We start from the raw sequence: 24,639 nt of genomic DNA on the forward strand, positions 1-24,639 counted from the left end.
CAATTTATACAGCTGCTATCCAGGGCTAAGCTGGCCAATCTCTCAGTCTTGAGTATCTTGCCTGACTGATTCTCATTTTGTCTCTGTCGACTAGCTGAATTTATGCCTCATCTTCAGTGCACCTTGGTTTTCTTTTTTGAAAAATGGGAATGAAGTATACACTACTACATAAAGATGTTGGGCTAGTAAAAATAAAAAAGTGAAGGACTTTAAACCTCTTCAAAGGCAGATGCCAAAAGAAACATGCTTTGCCCACGATCCTAGTATTTCCTATGAATAACTTTTAGAAGTTAGATATCTTACAGTTGTAAGCAGGAAGAATATGACAACTGAGGAGTAACTGGACTTGGCAACAATGGGCCATAGGTCACCTTGGAGAAGCCATCTAAGGTAGAAATCTGAGCACAGTGTGTTGGGAAGTGAGCTGGATGTGGGGGAGTGGCCACAAAAAGCAATGGTGACTCTTCTAAGTGGTTTGGCTGTGAAGGGAAGGAGGGAGGGCTGATATCCCACGACTGTGGGGCCAAGGTTTTGTTGTTGTTTTTAAAGATATGCAAGCATTGGGACAATAGGAAGCGACCAGTAGAGAGGGGAAGTTGCTGACATTGTACAGGGATGGTTAATGAGGAGAAGGAGATCTTTGAAAAGCTTGGAAGGGAGGAGATTAAAAAATATTTAATAAGGCCGGGCATGGGTGGTGGCTCACGCCTGTAATCCTAGCACTCTGGGAGGCTGAGGCGGGTGGATCACTCGAGGTCAGGAGTTCGAGACCAGCCTGAGCAAAAGCGAGACCCCCCGTCTCTACTAAAAATAGAAAGAAATTATCTGGCCAACTAAAAATATATATATAGAAAAAATTAGCTGGGCATGGTGGTGCATGCCTGTAGTCCCAGCCACTTGGGAGGCTGAGGCAGTAGGATTGCTTGAGCCCAGGAGATTGAGGTTGCTGAGAGGTAGGCTGACACCACAGCACTCTAGCCAGGACAAAAAGAGCAAGACTCTATCTCCAAAAAAAAAAAAAAAAAAAATATATATATATATATATTTAATAAGCACCTACCACGTACCAGGCACTGTTTGCTGGGGAATACAGCATTGAACAGAGCAGACAAAAATCCCTGCCCTAAAAGAGCACACATTCTAGTCTAGAAACAGAAAACAAAAAGGTAAGTTATATGACATTTAGTATAACAAAATCTAGTAGGTTTTTGTCTAGTATTTAAAAAGTATATGTGTGTATATATATTTTAAAGACTGTATCGTGTGGAGAGATTATTTTTTCTTACTATTTCATACTTTTACTAAATCTCTTATTTCATGAAAGTTTTTTTCAGTTATATTTATGTACGTGTATATTAGGTCATAATATTAAAAAAGGGTCTAAAAAGCTAGAAAGCCACTGATTAGAGGAAAAGTAAAGGTATTAATAGTCTTTGATGGAAGGAGAAATAGCTCCTAAACTATAAAGTAAGGGAAAGAGATAAGGATGGGGGTAGATACAGTTGGGTTTGGAAGTTTGGCGGTAGGAAGCTGAGGGACCTTGAAGGATGGGTGGGAGTTTATGGAGCAGAAATTGGGCTGGCAGAAGGTTGGAGGATGACTAGGCAGGGCAATCTATTAATATATGAACAAAGGTGTGACTAAGAAATGAAAGAATGGAAAATGTTTGAGACATGGTAGGTAATGCAGTTTGGCCAGAAGGCAACCCACATTATTGAATCTACCTTTGCATTTTTTTTTTTTTTTTTTTTTTTTATGAGACAGAGTCTCACTCTGTTGCCCAGGCTAGAGTGAGTGCCGTGGCGTCAGCCTAGCTCACAGCAACCTCAAACTCCTGAGCTCAAGCGATCCTCCTGTCTCAGCCTCCCGAGTAGCTGGGACTACAGGCATGCACCACCATGCCCGGCTAATTTTTTCTCTATATATTTTTAGCTGTCCATATAATTTCTTTCTATTTTTAGTAGAGATGGGGTCTCGCTCTTGCTTAGGCTGGTCTTAAACTCCTGAGCTCAAATGATCCGCCCACCTCGGCCTCCCAGAGTGCTAGGATTACAGGCGTGAGCCACAGCGCCCGGCCTACCTTTGCATTTTTAATCTTACCCAGCTCCCTAACATTTCTGCTATTGCCCATCCTAATTTGGGCCTATGTTATTTCCCACTTAGAATAGTTTAATAACCAGTGTCTGTGCTAAAATTTATTATACTTGCCACTGCCAGATAATCTTGATCTATTAACAAACACTTCAATTTTTTGTCCCTCTACCCCCACTTAAAAAACAAAAAACAAAAAAACTTTGATATTCCCCATTATTCCATTACATGTGGCAGGTACTCAATCATTTCTTATATCAATGGAGAATAGAGGGAAAGTAGTCTGGAAAATGCAATCTGGGGCTGTTTTGTGGATTTCTTGACCCCCAGAATGAGGATACTATTGTGGTGTCAGGGGTGCCCAAGACTACCCTGACTACCCCCAGGTTTGGTAATTCTCTAGGAGGACTCACAAGACATCATCATACCCACAGCTATGATTTATTGCAATGAAAGGATACAGAGCACAGTCAACAAAGTGAAAAGGTACAAGTACATGGGACTTACGAAGTCCAGAGGAAACCAGGCACAATCTTCCAAGAGTTTTCTCTTGGTGGAGTCACACAAGATATGCTTAATTCCCTAGCAACTAATTAGACAACAGATATGAAATGTTGTGTACCAGGGAAGCGCATTAGAGATTCAGTGCCTAGCGGTTTTATCAGGGGGTAGTCACATAGGTACCCTCTGTCTAGCATGTACCAAAATTCCAGACTTATGGAAGGAAACTAGGTGTTCAGCATAAACCACATTGTTTGTACATTATACAAACAGTTTAGGCACAATGAGTCACTCGTATCACTTCTGGGAATGGTGGGAGCCCTCTTGAAATTCAAGTTCCCAGACACCAGCTAGGGCCAATCTTGCAAACAGGCCTTTCTGTCTATGGACAGCAGTCCCAGAGCTGCTGTGATAACCCTTTCTGCACACTATTTGTACTTAGTGTGATCTTACAAGGTGAGGAAGTGGCCTCAGGGGCTGCTGGGAAATGGGAAGATGTGAGTGTAGGAATGAGTAGGATATGAAGAGGGTGGGACTTTCTGTCCCCCACTTCTTCTTTTCTTTTTTTGAGACAGAGTTTCACTCTGTTGCCCGGGCTAGAGTGCCGTGGCATCAGCCTAGCTCACAGCAACCTCAAACTCCTGGGCTCAAGCAATCCTACCGCCTCAGCCTCCCAAGTAGTTGGTGGGAGATATTTTAGAGATGGTGGTAGTGGTAAATTTGGGGCAGTGGAGGTGTTGGGAGGCAGGGAGTCTACTGTGATAGTTCAAGGCAGGGATAATGAGAGCCCGAACTGGGGTGGTAGGATGAGGAAGGGAAAGAGGAAATGGATTAGAGGGTGTTTAGGATATAAAACTGAGTAGCATTGATGATTGATTGGCTTGAGAACCTGGTTGAGGGGTGGGGGATGGGGTTGTGGGATGAAGGGGAAGAAGTTAGTATTACTCTAAGGTTTCTACTTTGTTTGACTCCAGAAATAAAGGCGGGGGTGGAAAGAAGCATTTTTCTCTGGTTGTAAGTCTCAAATCCTCTGATACTAACTGGGTAGCCAACAATTCTTCAATTCTGACACCATCTATCTGAAGTGAGCATCCCCAGATATTCTTCTGGGAAGAGGCTTCTAACAAACAAACAAAAGAGACCCCCCAACTAAAGGACTCAGTCCCAGAAAATGCCTTCACTTTAGATGCCAGCTGCAAATGGAGTGCCCAGGCTACTCACACATCTACCTGGCTGACTGCAAATTTGGGGATTCCCACATCCTCCCTACCCTTCATCTTTGATAATTTGCTAGAATGGGCCACAGCACCTAGGAAAACACTTATGTTTACTGGTTTATTATAAATCACACAACTCAGGAACAGCTAAATGGAGAGTTGCATAGGGCAAGGTATGCCACCCTCCCAGGACCTAGATGTGTTCGCCAACCCAGAAGCTCTCCAGATTTTCTTCTTTATGCGTGTTTAGGCCGGGCTCGGTGGCTCATGCCTGTAATCCTAGCACTCTGGGAGGCTGGGGCGGGAGGATCGCTTGAGGTCAGGAGTTCGAGACCAGCCTGAGCAAGGGCGAGACCCTCGTCTCTACTAAAAATAGAAATAAATGATCTGGACAGCTAAAAATATGTAGAAAAAATTAGCCAGGCATGGTGGCACATGGCTGCTGTTCCAGCTATTCGGGAGGCTGAGGCAGAAGGATTGCTTGAACCCAGGAGTTTGAGGTTGCTGTGAGCTAGGCTGATGCCATGGCACTCTAGTGTGGGCAACAGAGTGAGACTCTGTCTCAAAAAAAAAAGTGTTTAAAGCCAGGTGCAGTGGGTTATGCTTGTAACCCCAGCAACTGGGGAGGCTAAGGCAGGAGGATCACTTGAGCCTAGGAGTTCTAGGCTGGTAAGCTATGATTGTGCCACTGCACTCAGACTGGGTGACAGAGCAAGACCCTGTCCTCCCTCCCCCCCACCCCCCAAAAAGAAAAAAAGAGTGTTTATAGAGTCTAGTCTCTAGCCCCACCTTCCTTCCGGAGAAGTTGTTGGGTGGGGCTGAAAGTTCCAACCCTCTACTCACTTGGTCTTTCTGGCTACTGGCCCTGTCTGGAGGCTATCTAGGGGCTCCACCCTAGAGCCACCATTAGCATGAACTCTGGAGTGATGGAAAGGGACTCATTATGAATAACAAAGGATAGTCCTGTTACCCTAAATATCAAGATTGGAGTTTTTTCACTTTGCCAGTAGCAAACAACTCTCCATGAGGACTGGGTCTTGATCTGTAGGACTTTTAATTACAGTAAGTGAAGAGAGCACTGGGGACATTCTCCAAAGTAGTGTCTCCCCAAGGGAAAGTGGCATAGAGTAGGGTAGTAGAGAAGGAAAAAGATGTGTCATCACAGGTAGGGGTGTAGTTCCCATTACGTATGCGTGGTTAGTTTGTCATGCTAGACACAGGTCACATGTTACGTGATAAAGCTACAGCTCCTCCTGGGGTGGAGACTTCAGCTTCATAATGAGGAAAGTTTACTTGAATTCATTTATAGGCTGCCTGGGTCTGTCATGAGCTAGTTTTAGCCAGCTGAGTAGCCTTATAAACAAAAGCTGCAGAACAGGTTGATTGCTCAAGTTGGTTGAATTCCTATAGTCTCTGGAGACCCTCCCTTCCTACTTACACCTCTGTTATTCTGGAATTAGGAACTCTATGCCAAGAACCAGGGACGAAGATCAAATATATTTTTTATTATGCCACACTGGCAAATATCTAAAATTGCTGGGAACCTTTAGAGAACTCTAAAGCTATGTCTCCAGCTTCAACATTGAACCCAACTCTTCTCCCTGGTCCTATGAGGCCCAGTGTTCCAGGAAACCCTTAGATTCTCCTTTGTAGGCCTTACACACCCTGTATTAGTTAGGGTATGACTTAGGCTTCTATAACAAGAGACCCCAAAATACACTGCTTTAAAAGCAATACAGAAGTTTGTTATTCTTTTATATAAAAATCCAGGTAGGTGGTCCAGAGCTGGTTTGGCAGCTCAGCATTATTGGAGAACGAGGCTCCGTGTACCTTGATGCTCTGCTTTACTCAACATTCTGTGTGCATCTCGTTAGCTCTTCCAGGTGCAGTCATCACACTTTCATTCCAGGTAGAGGGAGGGTAGGAAAAAGGAAGCTGGAAAGATATGCCCCTTTTCTTTAATGGTGTATATGAGAACCGCGTGTTTCTGCTCACATCCCATTGGTTAGAAACTGGTCACATGGTCAGGAAATATAGTATGTAACTGGGCACCCCTGCCATCAGCTAAAACTTCTATTCAGAAAGGGGGAACAGATAATAGAAGACAGCCCTGCCTTATCCCCAACATTCATGGTATATTTAAGGCCCTTGCCCTGCCCTCTTTTGGGAAAAATGTGGAACTCACATTGTGACTGTTAATTCATTTTGCTAAAGGAAGTAATTTTCATGTTATTGTAACAAAGAAAACATGATATTCAATGAAACTAATGAAATGCTGGCAAAGTACCTTTGAGAAATCTTGTTCTAAAAAATGTACCAGGTTGCTGCTGTTTATTGTTTATTGCTTCTAAAAAAACAGGGAGTTATGTGCTCATTAATCTTAGCCAAAAGGCCAAGAAGCGATTACCTGCTCATTAAACCTGCCCCAGATAATGAATGGAATTAGGATTGCACCTCATCATGGCCAATCGTTTCTCTTCCAGAACAGGCTAAAGAAAGGATCAGAACACCACTCTGCTTTGAAGCAGACACTCTTCTTGTGTCTCAGCTCTGTGTTCAACCCCCTAAAGGTTATAGAAAAAGGGAAAAAAAATTATGAGCAGAGGGCTGAAATCAATGTAGTAATATCTGGCTGTTGTATTGTTTTGGGGTAGAGAATAAAGGAGCAGTAGAAAACCCTTGGGACTAAGCTCTAATTCTCTGCCTTGGTGCTTAAAAACCAGAATTGGGGCTAACTCAAAAAAAAGCAGCACTCTTGCTTTTGGGAAGCAGTGATGAACCCAGGTGGCTTGTTTAGTGGATTGGTGGCAAAGTAGAGGCTCTGTGGCAGGTTAGGCCTTCTAGAACAGAGGTTACAATTATAGTTTATTGTTTTGGGGTTTATGTCCTTTTATTAAAATGAAAATATTATAAATATATTTATTGTACAAATGTGTTTTATATAATTTTTTTAAATCAAAGTGACATTTTCAAAAGCTGCTCAAATAGAAACACTTATAACTAGTTAAAAGTTTGAATGTGACCCTTAAGAAACATATGTAGAACACTATGAAATATCTTTAAGAAAGTCTAAGATTTTTTATATGTTTTTGTTTATAGCCTATACAGTTCAGACGACTGAGAGTGTGACCCCAGCTGCTGCTTCAGAGACTTATTTGAAAGCTTTGGCTGTTTGCCATGGACCTCTGGACCACTATGACTTTCTGATCAAAGCTGACGAGCTAAAGGATGATGAACATCAAAGAAGAGTCATACAGTGTTTGCAGAAATTACATGAGGACCTTAAAGGATATAGTATAGAGGCAGAAGGCCTTTTTTCAAAGGTGAGGTTTGTGTGATGTTAAAGATTGAACAGTTAAAGGTATAAGTGTTTTATGAAATGGACTCAATACAGTGGGGTACAATTGTGAGACAGCTTGAAAGTTTCCCACCAGTTTCTGTAAACAAATTCTGTTGGAGTCCCACTCTTGGCCTCTTGATGTTCCATAGCTTTCTTTTACCTCTGAGGATTTGAACAGCTTCAAATTTAGGTATTAAAAAATACAGTCCAATCTAAATGAAAACTTCTAAGTAATTCAGAGCTTTCACCTTCCTTTAGCTCAGGCCTTACCCAGGGATCACCAGAGGCAAAGGAGGAGTGACCTGTTCTTCCCCTTCCCCTCCTCCTCCTTTCTCTGCTTACCTGGCTTCTTTAGGGTCAGAATGAGAAGAATGAGAGATTCGAGCGAAACAGCGAGTTTTAAGTGACCAGTTACCTGTTTGGGCCTTTGTATGGTAGATGCTGACATACACGTGCTGTGCTGAGGGGCACATTGGTGGGTTCTTCAAGACTCCCATGGGGACCTCCACACTGTTCCATTCTTTGACCTCTTATGACTCTGGGGAAGCATCTCACACCCCTGCATTCTTCTGGGACCCCCTTGCCCTTGTACTTAGCTTTCTTGGGTAGGGTCCTTTCAGGAAAGCTCTTGCTGAGTCACCTTTTATGGTGTCTGCTTAGGCCACAGGCAGCAGCATAATATCTCCTTTCTCCAACCCCTGCTGCATGGGCGTCTTCAGTTGGCATCCTGTCCTCAGACTTCTGCAGCAAGAAACAGGCACTAGTCTCTATCTTCATCCTGTACACCCCCCTTATCCTGGGGAGACATGTCAGATTCTTCCATGAACTATTCCACACCATGCTCTGGTAGCAGCCTGTGCATTTCCATACCCAAGCAAACATCCAGCTGGGAGTGGGATGCTCATCTCCTCCTACACTCAACCCTAATCTCTTTGCATGCTTCTCTTGCGAAACCCTTGCACTTGGCATGAAGTATCTAGGGGAAGTGCAGCAGCACTCCTTACCCAGCTAACAGCTCTCTACCTTGATCACTCTTTTCAGTTTCTCTTTGGGTTTAGGGTTGTTTTTGCCTTTTTTTAATTTAATTTAATTTTTAAATTTTTTTTGAGACAGAGTCTCACTCTGTTGCCAGGGCTAGAATGCCGAGGCGTCAGCCTAGCTCACAGCAACCTCAAACTCCCAGGCTCAAGTGATCCTTCTGCCTCAGCCTCCCAAGTAGCTGGGACTACAGGCATGCGCCACCATGCCCGGCTAATTTTTTCTACATATTTTTAGTTGTCCAGCTAATTTCTTTCTATTTTTAGTAGAGACGGGGTCTTGCTCTTGCTCAGGCTGGTCTTGAACTCCAGACCTTGAGCGATCCTCCTGCCTCGGCCTCCCAGAGTGCTAGGATTACAGGCGTGGAGCCACTGCGTCTGGCCCCAAATATTCTTTTATTGTAAGGTCTTTAGAAGAAAGGCACTGTATAACATACATTAGTAGTACCTTATTTAAAAACTAATGAAAGTATTTTTACTTTTACAAAGCACCGAGAGAATAATTAAATAGTTTTATTTTTTTATAAAGAAAAAGGCTTCTTGACGGGGCGTGGTGGCTCACGCCTGTAATCCTAGCACTCTGGGAGGCCGAGGCGGGTGGATCGCTCAAGGTCAGGAGTTCGAGACCAGCCTGAGCAAGAGCGAGACCCCGTCTCTACTAAAAAAAATAGAAAGAAATTATCTGGCCAACTAAAATATATATAGAAAAAAATTAGCCGGGCATGGTGGCGCATGCCTGTAGTCCCAGCTACTCGGGAGGCTGAGGCAGGAGGATTGCTTGAGCCCAGGAGTTTGAGGTTGCTGTGAGCTAGACTGACGCCACGGCACTCACTCTAGCCTGGGCAACAGAGTGAGACTCTGTCTCAAAAAAAAAAAAAAAGAAAGAAAAAGACTTCCATTGTGTTAACACATTTGGTTGAAAGGAACAGAGATTCATTTAGGTTACAGAAAGCAATGGAGATTTAGAATAAGATTCCACATGAACATTGCAGTGAAGGGCATCTCCATTACACAGCTAGGCCTCACGGTGCTCTGCCATGCATGTAATCCACTGTCCACTAGGTCCACTTGGTCCACTTGAGCTGCTATTACAAAATACCATAAACTGGGTAGCTTATAAACAACAAAAAATGGTTTCTCACAGTTCTGGAGGCTGGGAAACCCAAGATCAAGGTGCTGTTGCTGGCAAATTCAGTGTCTGGTGACGGCCTGCTTAGCTGTTCACGGACGACTGTCTTTTCCCTGTGTCTTCACGTGGCTGAAGGACAAACGGCCTCCCTCAGGCCTCTTTTATGAGGACACTAAACCCATTCATGAGGGCTCTGCTCTCATGACCTAATCACTGTCCCAAAGTCCTACCCTCTAATGCCATCACCGTGGGGGTTAGGATTTGAATATATGAATTTTGGGGGGACCGGACCCAAACATTGAGACCATAGCATCCACTTACTGTGTTGTTCCTTTTCTCCTGTGTCTGTTTACTTTTGTTCATTCTACCAGCTTAATTCTTTCCTGTATCTGTGGTTTAAATTCCTGAGTAAGAACCCAACAGGCCAACCAATCACTTCATCCCTGTTTGGGCAGAGCTTTCATACTAGATTTCTCAGGGGCCACAAGCCAGTGTAAAGATCAGATCTCTGCCCACGACACCACCCAGGGCTGCTCCCATAAGCATGGCAGTTTCTCTCAGAAAAGGACTGACTGTATGTGGCCGGCACCACGATCGATCCGTCCAGCACACTGGTTAGAGGAAATATTGATGAACTATCATTTTTGATGACTAACATCTTTTCCATATATTTCCAAAAGTTTATAGGTGCCTAAAGGACTAAAAAGTTTAGCTGAGCTCAGTGGTGCACACCTGTAGTCCCAGCTGCTTGGGAGGCTGAGGTAGGAGGATCGCTTGAGTATGGGAGTTCTTGGCTTCAGGGCCTATGGTTGTGCCTGTGAATAGCCACTGTACTCCAGCCTGGGCAACATAGTGAGGCCACATCTCCAAAAAAATAAAGATTAAAAAAAAAAACAAAAAACCCAAAGAACTAAAAAGTTTGAAAAAACCTAGACTGGTTATGTATTACATATCTAATTATAGTTTGCAATAAAGGTGGGCTTCTAAATAAAATAACACCTTGGTTATGTGGCATGGCCAGAAAACAACATGTTTTACTTAACTGGGTTTTTTGTTTATCTAAGAGTTAAATTGCCTTTGTGAATTTTATATCTTACTTCCTTCTTGGTCCTCTCCTTTTGGAAATACATTCCTTTTATCTCTCCTTACTCTGTGCCATCTCTAGGGCTCATCTTACTGAGGTTGGTGAACTTCCATCCAATCACAGGTATCATTTAATCATTATCTGGTGGCCAATTCAATAACAGTGGTTTTTAAAAAATCGTTGGTGCTTCTTAGGGGTATTCTCCCACACTCCGCCTTTTAAATCTGAGTTGTCTATGATGGGCCAGCCTAGTGGAATAACATTGGTTTCACTGTGTGGTTTACATCTAATGTAAATGGAAGGTTTGATATGTCAGGTAGAGTTTCAGATGTGTCTAAGGAAAGGCCGTATTTGTTAAATCCTAATGTATATGTAAATAAATGTTCAGTAGATAGCACAACATCTCTTTGTAATGGTATTTGTCCTATAGTTCCTTAAGCCCACCTGATCTTTAAAACATTTAAAAAGATCCCAAAATTTAACATACTTTGAAACAAACATATATAAAACTTTAGTTTTTGAAAATTATAAAGATGACACAGATCTATTTCTTCTAAAAACAAACACTGATCTGCCAATTATCAGAGAAGGAAAATTTGGGCTATTAACTTTTCCTGTGATAGAAGAACTTTATTTGTAGAGTTCTTCATCATGGTGCTATGGTTGGAATATTTGTTCCTCCAAAACTCATGTTGAAATTTACTTCCCTGTGGGGCAGTATTGAATAGGTGAGGCCTTTAAGAGGTGTTAGTCCATTCATGGGTTATCATGAGAGTACCACTGGCGGCTTTATAAGAAAAGGAAGAGAGACCTAATCTAGCACATTCAGTCCCCTGGTCGTGTCTGCAGAGTTCCCACCAGCAAGGAGGCCCTCGCCTGGTACAGCCCCTCTGTTGGGACTTCTCAGCCTCCATAATTGTAAGAAATAAATTCCTTTTCTTTATAAATTATTCAGTTTCAGGCATTCTGTTATAGGCAACAGAAAATGGACTAAGACATCTAGTAAATAGGATAAATGATTTTATGGACTTTCGATTTTGTTTTCAATTCATTATGATGAATTTATTTTTTTTCTCATTGTACTCCTAAGAAACTTTCTGTAAGCTTATGCTATAATGTTAAAATAAAATGTACCTTCTGGGCCGGGCACAGTGGCTCATGCCTGTAATCCTAGCACTCTGGGAGGCTGAGGCGGGTGGATCGTTTGAGCTCAGGAGTTTGAGACCAGCCTGAGCAAGAGCGAGACCCCTGTCTCTACTGAAAATAGAAAGAAATTATGTGGACAACTAAAAATATATATAGAAAAAATTAGCTGGGCATGGTGGCGCATGCCTGTAGTCCCAGCTACTTGGGAGGCTGAGGCAGGAGGATTGCTTGAACCCAGGAGTTTGAGGTTGCTGTGAGTGAGGCTCACACCACAGCACTCTAGCCTGGGCAACAGAGTGAGACTCTGTTTCAAAAAAAAAAAATGTACCTTCTTCACAAAATGCCAGATTTATTAATCAATATGAAAAAAATTGGTAGTAGACTATTAGACTATTTTTACCTACCTATGTAACAGTGTTTTCTCTAATAAACATTTGAAGAAGTTACGAGCAGATGACCATGCCATATGAGCAACAAACTATGAAGAATGAACACTTTACTTTTGTTATCAAATAAAACTTACAACCAGGTTAATCTGACACATTTAATGTATGCATAATTGTTATTGTGCTGTGAGGTAATTAGGCATAAATGGTAAGTAGTTCATGTAAATCACTATAATTAGAATTACTTTTATACAGCCAAATCAAGCATTTCTAGAGTCAGGGAGGGAAAGAATTAAATAGAGTATGGAGCTACTCTGAAAATCTCTGTTTCCATTAATCAAGGGTTTGCAGGCAGCCAGGTTTTTTCATCTCTTGGTAGGAGACAGCATAGCTCAAGAGACCTGGGAATTGGGAGCCATGAAACTCCTTTCTTTTTCCTCCTGCCTTCCCAACAGCTAATTTTCAGTTTTTCCCTTATGTGAAATTATTATTTCCAACTTCCTCTTATATTCTATGATCTTTTATTTGAACACCCCGCTCCCTACCCTCCCAAGAACAATGCACAGATGAAAAAGAGCTATTCAGTTCTACCATTGTAGTCAAAGCAGCCATAGGCAATACATGAATAAATGTATTCCAATAAGTCTTTACAAAAACAGATGTCAGTCCAGATTTGGCCCATAGGCCATAGTTTGCTGGCCCTAGCTCTAGCTGATTGCTACCTGACTAGATTTGAGGGCTGGTAGGAGATCATTAATTATATTCAAAGTTCTACTTGAACTGTACCTGATCTAGCTTTCCAGTTTAATATTCTATTACTGCCTTGTATCCCTGCCTCTAGCCAACAGAGCTATTCATTCTTTTCATTATATAGATAAACAGACAAATAGAACAAAATACAAAGTCCAAAACATACATGGAAACTTGACATGTGATTGCATATCAGTGGGAAAAGGATGATCTTCTATTCAATAAATGAGGGTGGGACCATCAGTTATATATACGAAGAGTGAAATATTAATATAATTAGGTGCCTACCTCTCCAAACACAAAAAATAAGTTCCATGGAATTAATGTCCTAAACTTAAAGTGAAACTTTAGATCTTCTTAAAGGAAATATAGGGGAATAACTTTTAAGAACTTGGGAAAAGGAAGAATTTCTTATGTAAGATGTGAAAGTCTAAATTATAAAGGTAAAGAGTGATATATTTGACTATATTAAAATTTAAAACTTCTAGTCAACAAAAGGAACCATAGAAAGAGTGAAAAGGCAGACCACAGATCGGGAGAAAATATTTGCATAAAAATAATTAACCATGGATTGTTATCTAGAATATATAAAGAACTCCTACCAAATAATAGAAAAAAATTAAACAACCCAGTAGAAAAATGGAAAAAGGAGAGTCTGTTTTGTAGGAATAACAATCAGATGCCATGATGAATAAATAAATCAGGATGTATTTATTATAAAATGGAATGTTACTTAGCATGGGGATGATAAACTTCAAATTCAGGTTGTTAATACTGAGGAGGGAGGGCACAAAGGGGGGGCTTTAATTATATCTAATGCTTTATACTTTTGAAATAAGTATGTGAAAATATAAAGATTTGATAAAGCTGGGTAATGAGTAACTGGGTGTTCCAAATATTCTCTAATTTTGCCTGTTTATAATATTCCATTATAAAATATGTATTTATTTGAGATGGGGGTCTTACTAGGTTGCCCAGGCTGGTCTCCTGGGCTTAAGTGGTCTTCCCATCAGCCTCCCAGGTAGCTGCGATTACAGACGTATACCACTGTGCACAGCCATTTTTTAAGTGCAGTTGTGAGATACTGTAACAGCTCAGTTGATTTTATCATTTTGAGAAAATTACAACATTTCTTGATAATGTAATTGTAGAGTCTACTAGTCCAGCATTTTCTTCTTACAAGTAGACTGAGGAAGGGGAATTATTAGCACAGTGCTCAGAAAGGCATGTGAAATATCTTAGTAAGAGGTTTTTAGCAATGGGATTTTTTTTCCTCTTTCTGAAATTCCATAAGCTGAATACATATAAATCTTATCACACTATTCTCGTGTTTTAGACTTGCAGTGCCCTCAGGATAAAGTACAAAGCTGTTAACATGTTCTACAAGATTCTTGAGTGCCTGATCCCTGCCCCTTGCAGCCTCATCTGCCATTGTTCTCTGCTGGCAATAAAAGCACCAGCTATGATGAGCTACTTGGACAAGACTGGGACCTTATTTTGTCTCTGAGTCTTTACTAAAGCTGCCTCCAATCCTTTGTTATGGACCATTTCATATTGCCCACTTGGTGACCACAAACTCCTTTGGTGGATACTCTTTCTTTTCTTGGTCTTCTGGGCCTGAAGAACCCAGGTTGTTGCTTGGCACAGAGTAGGTGCTCAATGCTCAATTCATGTTTGTGGAATGAATGGAATATGAGTAAATAACAAAGCCATCACTGAAGACACAAAATAATTCTTTTCTGACTCTGAAGGCAGTTGTTCTGGTGGCTGTGAGCCTATCCATGTGTCTATGTGTGAGTGTAGGTGTCTCTGAGTTCCTGTATCCACGTGTCTCTCTGTGAATGTGTCTGTGTTCTCATTGCTCCTTAGCATTAGTTCTTAGCAATTCCAGAAGATGCTTGGAAGTCCAGTTTAATTTATCAAATTCAGAACCTCGGTAGAGTTCAGAATGAGGGATATTTTCCACATCTTTTTTTTGATGAACTCCAGATTGGTTTGAGAATTATGCTTGTGTCCTGGACATCTTCCTGAAATAGTACTGGACTGGAGTAGACCGGGCCTAGCAGAGCTTCACCTAAGCTAGGCCAGGATCAGAATATTCAGGTAGGAGCAAGTAAACATGGAAAGATTTGCTGGAGAAACTGCCTCCTGTCATTTGTCTTCCAGTGGTACCTATAGGAAGTTATAAATGTCTGTTGCTTGAATGGCTAAGGCATGAAAAAATCATTTGCAGTTTTAATTTCTATTATAATCAGAAACTGAGCCATTTCTTACGCTAGATGTTTTAGTTTTAAGCGCCCCCCCTCCAACACTAGTTATTTAGATACTTAAATAGGCTTAATTATACTAGTAAACTGAACAAGTTGATATACATTAGGTTACTAGGGTTCTTTTGCAAATCAGGAAAGGCATTTAAAAAACATTTTCATTTAAAGAGAATTTGTGGGTGCTAACATATAGTTCAGCTTTTTAGTTTTTAAAGATCTTCATTGAAACCTGAAATGATCTACTTTTATCAAAAAGGGGTCCATGTTGAGAATGATATAATGCCAGTTTTTAAAAGATGTAATTATGCTCCGCATTCCAGCTGGAATCATTGTTTCTGATTCTATCATTTTGGGAGATAATAATGCAATGGTGGGGGGAGTGGGGAGAAACAGGAAAAGTAGTATTCCTGCATTTTAAACAAATTGAAAACAACACTTTTAATTTTAACAGCACTACCCCTATTATCTTAATTGTCCTAATGGAAATTATTCCAGTGTAGCAGGTGGATAGTAATCCAGAAAGGCAGAGGACATGCTATTTTGATTTATAACTTTGGCGAGAATCACCTTGGATCATTTTTTAATGCTAGAATTTTAATATTGTAGAGAACAATGGATAAAGTTAAAATCACTAAATCAAAATATTTATAATGATGGATGACAAATTTTTTTTTTTAGTTTGCAGCAGTTAGAATAAAGGAATAGTTTTGATAACAGTTTTGAAAGCAAATGTCTAGAATGCAAATATGCAGATATTTTTGATTAATTTTAGATTTATTTCAAAAGTAAAAGTAATACAGTGATTAGTTACCTTACCAAATATTTTTTTTGCCAACTTTTTATTTTGAAAAATGCCAACAATGTATTTAGATTCACTAATGGTTAACATTTTGCCACATTTGTTTTATTTTCTCTCTAAATATCTCATTTTCTGGAATCATCTACAAGTCAGTTGCAACATCATAACACTTGACCCCTAAATACATCACATATATCTCCTAAGAAGGATATTTTCCTGTATAACTATATTACCATAATCACATTCAAGAAATTTAACACTCATTTAATAATATTATCTAAAATATAGTTGTCAGCAAAAATACAGGATGCTCAGATAAATATGAGTTTTAAATAAATAACAGATTTTTTAGTATATGTATGTGCCATGCAGTATTTGAGACATACATGTACTAAAAAAATTATTTGATGTTAATCTGAAATTCAAATTATCTGAGCATCCTGTATTTTATCTAGTAATCCTAGAAGTAAAGCCCACATTCAGATTTCTTCAGCTGTCCCAAAAATGTCCTTGTGTATATGTGTGTATGTATGTGAGAACCAGGATCCATACTTTGTATTTAATTTTGTCTCATACAATTTTGATAGAATAATTATTGGCTATTTACTTTAAAAAATATAAACCTCATATTCTAAAGATTCTTTGTGTGGTGAATGGGCTTTTACATATATAAGATTCAAAACATAAATTTTTACTAGATTTAGTGGTTTGGAGAGCAGTATGAGTGGCTTATTTCCAAGATCATAAATGCATAGTAGCCAGAACCCCAAACACTCGCGACATCAGTGCATTTCCTTATTGGACATTTGGTGGTACAGTCATAATGCTTTTAAAATTTTTAATGCCTTTCTTTTGACACTTGCTTTTCTTATCATCCTCCCTTTTGAGTTAGGTTATTATAGAAAGTCTGCTAAATTTGAGGACATTCTCTGAGTAGATATTCGGTTGTAATAAGATGGGAATTTCATATCCATCCTAAGTATACGTTAAAAAAAAAAGATGGGAATTTCAAAACCAATCAAAGCATTTAACATCCCTATCAAATCAGTGCTAAACTATATTCAGATATTTTCCATATTGTTTCAACCCTTTACTTTCATGGACTATGGTCACAATATGCTCTAGTTTATAAGTTATATTAAATATATAACTGTATAAAGCATATATATATATTCTTTTACTGTTTATTCTCTGTCTCCTATCATTAACCTCTTGTAAACTCCATGAAGGCAGGAACTACTTGTTCAATGATGTGTACTCATCACTCTATACAATGTCATATACACACACACATACTTACTACATTAGGGATGAAGGTCAGTGTTCCTTTCCCTGATGTAAAATTAATTAATTTGTTTGTTCATTCATGCCAGACAGAAATGCCCATGGATATGTGGCTTCAGCCTATCTTTTGAGCCTTAACTAGCTGTTTCTGACCATGCTAAGAACATCATTACTTAGCTCATCCTCCTAATTAGAATGTCTTTGCTTTTTCTCCAGACTAGAATGACTTTTTCTATCATATATCTGGCAAATGTCTATTCAACCTGCAAATCACTGGGCTAACTCCCTTCTGTAATTTTTCCTTAATTGCCTGCATGCAAAGTTTATTGCTTCTCTTTTGGTTTCTCCAAGCTCTTATTCATGCTTCTCTAGCAGGGGTTTCTAACTTTTTTTTAGCCCTTAGTGTCTTTTTCACAGTGCCCCTGGGCCAAAAGAAATACCTAACAGTTTTGTTTATTAAATAGGAACAAACCTAACTTATTAAATATGAATAAGTATTAAATAATTTTTACATATTTAAGTCCTAACGACTTAGTAATTGTTAAAAAATTCACATACTATGAAAGAAAAACATTTATTTCATTTTTTTATTTTTTGAGATAGGGTCTCATTTTGTCACTCAGGTTAGAGTGCAATGGCATCATCATAGCTCACTGCAACCTCAAACTCCTGGGCTCAAGTGATCCTCCTGCCTTAGCCTCTTGAGTAGCTAGGACTATAGGCACACCTGGTCTCAAACTCCTGAGCTCAAGCAGTCCTTCCATCTCAGCCTCCCAGAATGCTAGAATGAACAGGCATGAACCACCTTGCCTGGCCTCAGTTTCATTCTTAAGTAACTACAATGGGATGTGTGCACCCGTGGGACAGTACAGTTTTTCAAACCTTACAGTCAGATTAGACACTGCCATCCTTGTTTTCTGTTGTACACTAATTTTCCCACAGTGCTTGCTTTTTTTTTTTTTTTTTTTTTTTTTGAGACAGAGTCTCACTCTGTTGCCCAGGCTAGAGTGCCGTGGCGTCAGCCTAGCTCACAGCAACCTCAAACTCCTGGGCTCAAGCAATCCTCCTGCCTCAGCCTCCCGAGTAGCTGGGATATAGGCATGCGCTATCACGCCCAGCTAATTTTTTCTATATATTTTTAGTTGTTTGGCTAATTTCTTTCTATTTTTAGTAGAGATGGAGTTTCGCTCTTGCTCAGGCTGGTCTCGAACTCCTGAGCTCAAGCGATCCTCCTGCCTCGGCCTCCCAGAGTGCTAGGATTACAGGCGTGAGCCACCGTGCCTGGCCAGTGCTTGCTTTTTAATAATGGTAACCATTGAAAACCTACCTTCACAAAGATATGACATTTTTGAAAGGACTGTAGTATGATCTGACATTGAGCTAATAGTTTTCCTGGTGTACAACAGCTGTTGCTGTGTTTCTTTCAGACATTTAAACTAGCCCTCAGTGCTCCTGCAAATTTGCAGCAGTGCCTTGGGTACCTCAGTTTGAGAACTTCAGTTCTTTACATTATGTTGTATTGAACATTTAGTACGTGTCAGCATGTATGTTCACTATACATGCAGTATATATTATGTTATATGCTCTGTGTACTGTATTATTTATGTTTTGTCCTCCTTTCTATTCTGTGAGTTTCTTGAGAGCAAGGACTGTTTTCAGCTCATCATTGTACCTTCAGCACATAGCACATTACATGCATAGTATAGAGTACATGCCCAGTAGATGTTGGTTGAATTTTACAGAATTGAATCATCTAGGTTAATCTCCTAATTTTATTAATGAGAAACAGAAGCCTAAGGTTAGCAACAATATCTCATGTTCTAAAATATTTGTTAGAGATAAGAAATCTTAGTTCTCAAATACAATCTTGACTTGAACCTCTGCGTTTCATTTAAGTAGAAACCTAAATTGGACATGTATCATATATTTTGCGTAGTAGCAGTGAAATATATTGAAATAAATAATAAAAAAATTCCAAAGCTAGATATTATAACGTTCTTCAGGTTTGTGGCTGGTGGTGTTATATGAACGGGCTCTTTTACTAAAGCTTTTCTGATGTTTCCAGTAATAAGTCCTCAGGCAGATGGTGTAATGAAAACATTTTGGACTTTGGAGTCATATTTGGAGCGCATTTCCATGTTGCCGAGAAGACAAGAACTTCTCTTTCTCCAACCATTGAGTAACCATTTCTCTAACCATTTGATTGAACTTGGGTCATAAGGCAAGCACTTTATCCTGTTGTGGGAATGAAGTTAGGAGTGGGATCATTCCCACCTACAGTGCATGGCTGCTGGACAGCTGTGGAAAATGGAATGGAATGGATGCTAGGGAGGGAAAACATAGTTATATTTAAAGATAACTTCCATAAAGAAGACATGCATTTCAGATAATTTTTTAGTAGTATAGTATTTGTACTGAACCCTCCATATTTCACCAATCTCCTTATGATATATTTGAAAGACCTCTGACCAAAGTCAATGTGGCCATGGAAAGATCTCCTATTCTAATGCACTAAGAGTTCTATGGTCCCTAAACTAAGTGACCATTATTAGTGTCACTGTCACCTCAGCCCTTATCAAGCCCCAGTTTGTGCATGGCTGTGGTAAATTAATAACATGAAATGGCTGATTTATTTTAGAACTAATGGCTGTTTGAAAGTGTCTAAATTAATGCCTGAGTTAATTAATTAATTAAAGCATATGGTACAACAAAATTTTCTAGTTGCCAACTTTGAACTTTATTTTTTCTATTTTCTTGCTTTTAATTAATAAAAGGGTTTAAAACAATTTATATAACTAGTGTTGATAGTAGAGAACAATTAGCAAATGAATTAGAAATCTGTTCAAATATTTGTTAAAGTAAGACCTTTTGATTTCAGAGTTTTGGACCCAAAGGTGGTAAAATGTTTGATGTGAAATTCAATCCTGATTGTCTGAATTAATTTTTCTATCTCATGGAAGAAACTACAATTCTTATCTCTAAATTTGGATATGTAAATGATTGTACAAATGACTATTTTAGAATTTTTCTTTTTTGGATTATTGTGGGCTGATTTTTTAACATTCAGGGATGGATCTCTATGGTCTCATTCCTATAAAATTATGTGATATATTAAATTAAATTTGTTTATAGGAGTGAAGCTAATTTCCATTTCCCAATAATCTATAATCACAAAACAGAGGGGATGGCTTGGGGTTGTATATAAAAGTACTGACCCAGCATGCTGGGGAACTACTTAGTCTCAGGAGACCCACTGTAGCTCCTATTGTATAAATAAACTAGAAGTTTACCCAGCCGCATTGCCTCAGCTGTTCTACCTGGTGGCCATTGCTATGTGGAAGGAGACTGTGAATTGGCTTTGGATACTGGTAGTTGGGGCAATTTACTGTCTCCTTTGCTTTCCCTGGTTCTTCATGTTACTGGAAAGCTTAGGCTAAGGAGACAGGAAACTAAACAAAAACCAATACCAGGACTGAGGGAAGGAGATTTTTATGACAACAGGGCAGCTCTCTAATCTCATGATTTCCTGTTATGAGTTTGTCCTAGAAAGTTGTTTATTTCTTCCCATCACTTGGAATTCTTTAAGGCATTGATTCAACACTCATTTTTGAGTATTGTAAGGCAGGCAAAACTTTACCTCTTACCCCTTAGGATCTCCAGTTGGGCCTTGGAATTAAATTGACATAAAACAAATTAACAGGAGAAAAGCATACAGATTTTTACATGCACGTGGGAGTCTCCCAAAAGCAGATAGACCCAAGTACATATATTGAACAAAGAGTAGCAACTGTGGAAAAATAAGTAAAATATATGGGGGGACTAAAGAAAGATAAAAGTTATTTTAACAAGGTCTGTTTGTACAGATTTTTCTTGGCCTTGACTGACTCCCTGTCTCTGGTGATAGGAATGTTTTTTTCCTCCTAGTATGAGGAAGGCATCTTTTACATGGGAGTTTTATCTCCTACTTTTCAGGAAGAAAAGGGGAGATGAAGGTGCCCTTCTTACACTGGCTGTTTTTCAAATATCTTTAGTTCAAAATAATCCTTATGCTGAAGTGGCGTATTTTGAGGTGGCCACCATTCAGTGTCTCTTGTGTGTGTTGTTTTATGTGTGCTAAGGTGATTGAGTCTCTGTCTCTGTCCTGTTCTAGTGTTGAGTTCAAACTTTAATAGGAAATTTAAAATTTAAAAATATTTGGAGGCCGGGCGTGGTGGTTCACACCTGTAATCCTAGCTCTCTGGGAGGCTGAGGCGGGCGAATCGTTTGAGCTCAGGAGTTTGAGACCAGCCTGAGCAAGAGTGAGACCCCGTCTCTACTGAAAAAATAGAAAGAAATTAGCTGGACAACTAAAAATATATAGAAAAAATTAGCTGGGCATGGTGGCACATGCCTGTAGTCCCAGCTACTCGGGAGGCTGAGGCAGGAGGATTGCTTGAGCCCAGGAGTTGGAGGTTGCTGTGAGCTAGGCTGACGCCACGGCACTCTAGCCCGGGCAACAGAGTGAGACTCTGTCTCAAAAAAAAAAAAAAAAAAAAAAAATTTCTTGAGCTTACTAATTGTATTGTTGAGTACTTTGGCAGATGTGTGTCAAAGGGTGTGATGTTTCTTTTTTCATGGACCACAGGTCTGGGTGTAAACAGGTATCAATCAGTAAGCACATGAGGTTTGCTGTTTTTAGCATGAGTGGGCCTTGTGATTAGGCAAGTTGATATGGGCTGTGGATGGGAACTCCCTTGTGCTGTGCTCTGCACCTAACAGATAAGGAAACAGCAGGTTGGAGAGATGATAGGACTAAACAGGGTCACATAGCTAATAAATAGCAGAACCAGGATTTTTACCCAGATCTTTTGGATTCAACTCTAATGCTCTTCCGTCATATCTTTTATGCTTAGTGGAATAGGCCATAGGCTATTGCTATCTTCCAACATCACCCTTAAGCTTTGCATCTGCACAATCTAAAAGGCGATGCCACTGATTCCTCATCAAAAACCCAATAGAGAAGGTCTCATCATCCTATTTTACAAATTCTCTAAGATACAGGTAACTTACGACAAATCTTACAACTGGTCACTAGTGAAACATATTTATTTCAGATTTTTAAGTCTGAGTCTAGTGTTAAGTGTGTGTATTTTGGGAATTGGGGATGTATCAGAGTCCTGGCAGGAAATAATTCACAGCAGATGTTTCAAATAAAGACTAAATCTAGAGACCACTTAGAGAGGTGTGGGCAGGCTTAAGGCAGCACAGCAAACAACGGATGGAGGAGCGAAGGAGGAGTCTGGTGAGAGCTGGAGCTGTGGTGTGAGGGGCCGTCCACCTGATGGTCCAGGAGCAATGCAGCTCTGCTGAGACACAGCTCTGAAGAAGGGAGGCAGGAGACAGGAGAGAAAGACAGGATCCCTCTCTAGCCCTCTCTCGTGTCTCCTGCAAGTAGTGCCTCCCCAGCCAGGCAAGGTCAATCTCCTGAGGTATGGAACAGCAGGAGTGAGAATGCATCGAGGAGGTGAGCACATAGAAAATAACCAGCACCGAGGAGCAATGCCAGGGTGCAGTTCATGGTCTGTGTTCTAACTACTTATGATTTCTGAGACACAAGAACAAATTATAGAAAATTAAATCGTTAAGAAAAGATTGCAGCCTGGCGAGGTGGCTCACGCCTGTAATACTAGCACTCTGGGAGCCCGAGGCGGGAGGATCGCTCGAGGTCAGGAGTTCGAGACCAGCCTGAGCAAGAGCAAGACCCCCCCCCCTCTACTAAAAATAGAAATAAATTATCTGGACAGCTAAAAATATGTATAGAAAAAAATTAGCTGGGCATGGTGGCATATGCCTGTAGTCCCAGCGACTCAGGAGGCTGAGGCGAAAGGATTGCTTAAGCCCAGGAGTTTGAGGTTGCTGTGAGCTAGGCTGATGCCACAGCACTCTAGCCAGGGCAAAAAGAGCGAGACTCTATCTCCAAAAAAAAAGAAAAAGAAAAGAAAAGATTGCTTACTATACAGAAGTTTCTATGTTACTGTTAAACAAAATTGCTAACAATTTTGATGTTTATAATATTTGCAAAGAGATAGAATATGATGGACCAGCCTTGAGAAAGAATATTTTTGAATCGAATTGATCAATAATGAATATATTTCCTATAAAACGAAGCAAAAGAAATTTAATAGAATCAAAAAATAGGGTAAGTTGTGAGAAACTATAGGAATATGCAAATGATGTGGGTTTCTAAGTGACAGTCATTTTGAAGAAAACTGTGTGAATTTAACTCTCCCTGAAATCACTGCTATTAATAAAGAATTTAAAAAGTTCTTCAGGACCCATTTTACAGCCCAGTCTAAATAGTCTTACTATTCTTCATTTGATCATCTGATTTTTCCCTTGAGATAGAGATTTTTAAATCTCTTAATTTCAATAATTATTAGAAAATAAACTTTATTAGAAGAAAATTAGCTTGCCTCCCCAAATGAAAATATTGGGAGTATATAATATTGTTTAGATAAACTATGTCTAATGTTTATGGTTAGAAGGGTATCCATTTTGTTTCTCAATTTATTTAGATTAAAATCTGTCTCTGAAACAGTATTCATGTCACATTAGGTATTTGTGATCTCGGATGTTTGAGGATCTTCTCCTTTGGCACTTTATCATCTTCTAAATATTACTATAAAATATAATACAATGTAACAAATTATATATATAATATATAATATAATATTTGCCAAAGTGCCCTTTCTAAAATATATTGAGTTGAGTGGGGAAAACAGGAGATAGGACCCTGAGTGCTACTTTTATTATTTATTTTTTTGAGACAGAGTCTCACTCTGTTGCCCGGGTTAGAGTGCCATGGGGTCAGCCTGGCTCACAGCAACCTCAAACTCCTAGGCTTAAGCAATCCTTCTGCCTCAGCCTCCTGAGTAACTGGGACTACAGGCATGCGCCACCATGCCCGGCTAATTTCTTCTATATATATTTAGTTGTTTGGCTAATTTCTTTCGATTTTTTTTTTTAGTAGAGACGAGGTCTCACTCTTGCTCAGGCTGATTGAGTGCTACTTTTTAAGAGCAGCATTGAGTTCTGTCTGTGCCGTCTTTTTTCCACATCTTGATTCTTTTTTTTTTTTTTTTGCCTAAACTTTATTTATTCAACATATATTGATTATATCATATGAAAAATGTCAGAGTAGGCCTTAAACTATTCCTGCAAAATGTGTTGCAAAGAATTATGAATTGCTCTGACATTCCCAGTTACCTAATACAGAATATTGCTTTCAAAAGGTTTCTAATACATAGAATGTATTTGGAGATTACTAGGTTTTTTGCAAGTTTTCCAATTTGAAGCTGTTCTAAAATTGTTTAAGGACATAATGCTTTTTCTGGCAAGTTGAAAATAGAATAACCAGTGCATGATAATGGTTCATAAAAAAAAAAAGAAAGAAAAATTAAGAGGTTTTGGCAGGAGTGGAAATCTGTTTTCAGTTGAGATTTAAGACTAGATGGAGAGTTAACATGCAGAGAAACACGGGGAAGCCATCCAGATGGCACAGTCAAAGCAAAGAAGATCTTTTTGCCTGGCCTAAAGGTCTAGAAGGCACATGTTGGAATCAGGAGCTGA

The 24,639-nt window shown here is 39.6% G+C and overlaps 1 protein-coding gene across 2 annotated transcripts in view; it reads left to right on the forward strand.

Moving 5' to 3' along the window:
• The window catches only part of AFG1L (AFG1 like ATPase), a 166,922-nt gene that overhangs the window by 15,211 nt on the left and 127,072 nt on the right, over positions 1-24,639 (forward strand). For both annotated transcript variants that reach the window (XM_069488366.1, XM_069488367.1), the window contains exon 2: positions 6,909-7,132. In XM_069488366.1, coding sequence (XP_069344467.1) covers positions 6,909-7,132 — 224 coding nt within the window. The remainder of the gene's footprint in view (positions 1-6,908; positions 7,133-24,639) is intronic.

This window comes from Eulemur rufifrons, chromosome 15, assembly GCF_041146395.1.
Source record: "Eulemur rufifrons isolate Redbay chromosome 15, OSU_ERuf_1, whole genome shotgun sequence".
NCBI classification, from domain to species: Eukaryota; Metazoa; Chordata; class Mammalia; order Primates; family Lemuridae; genus Eulemur; species Eulemur rufifrons.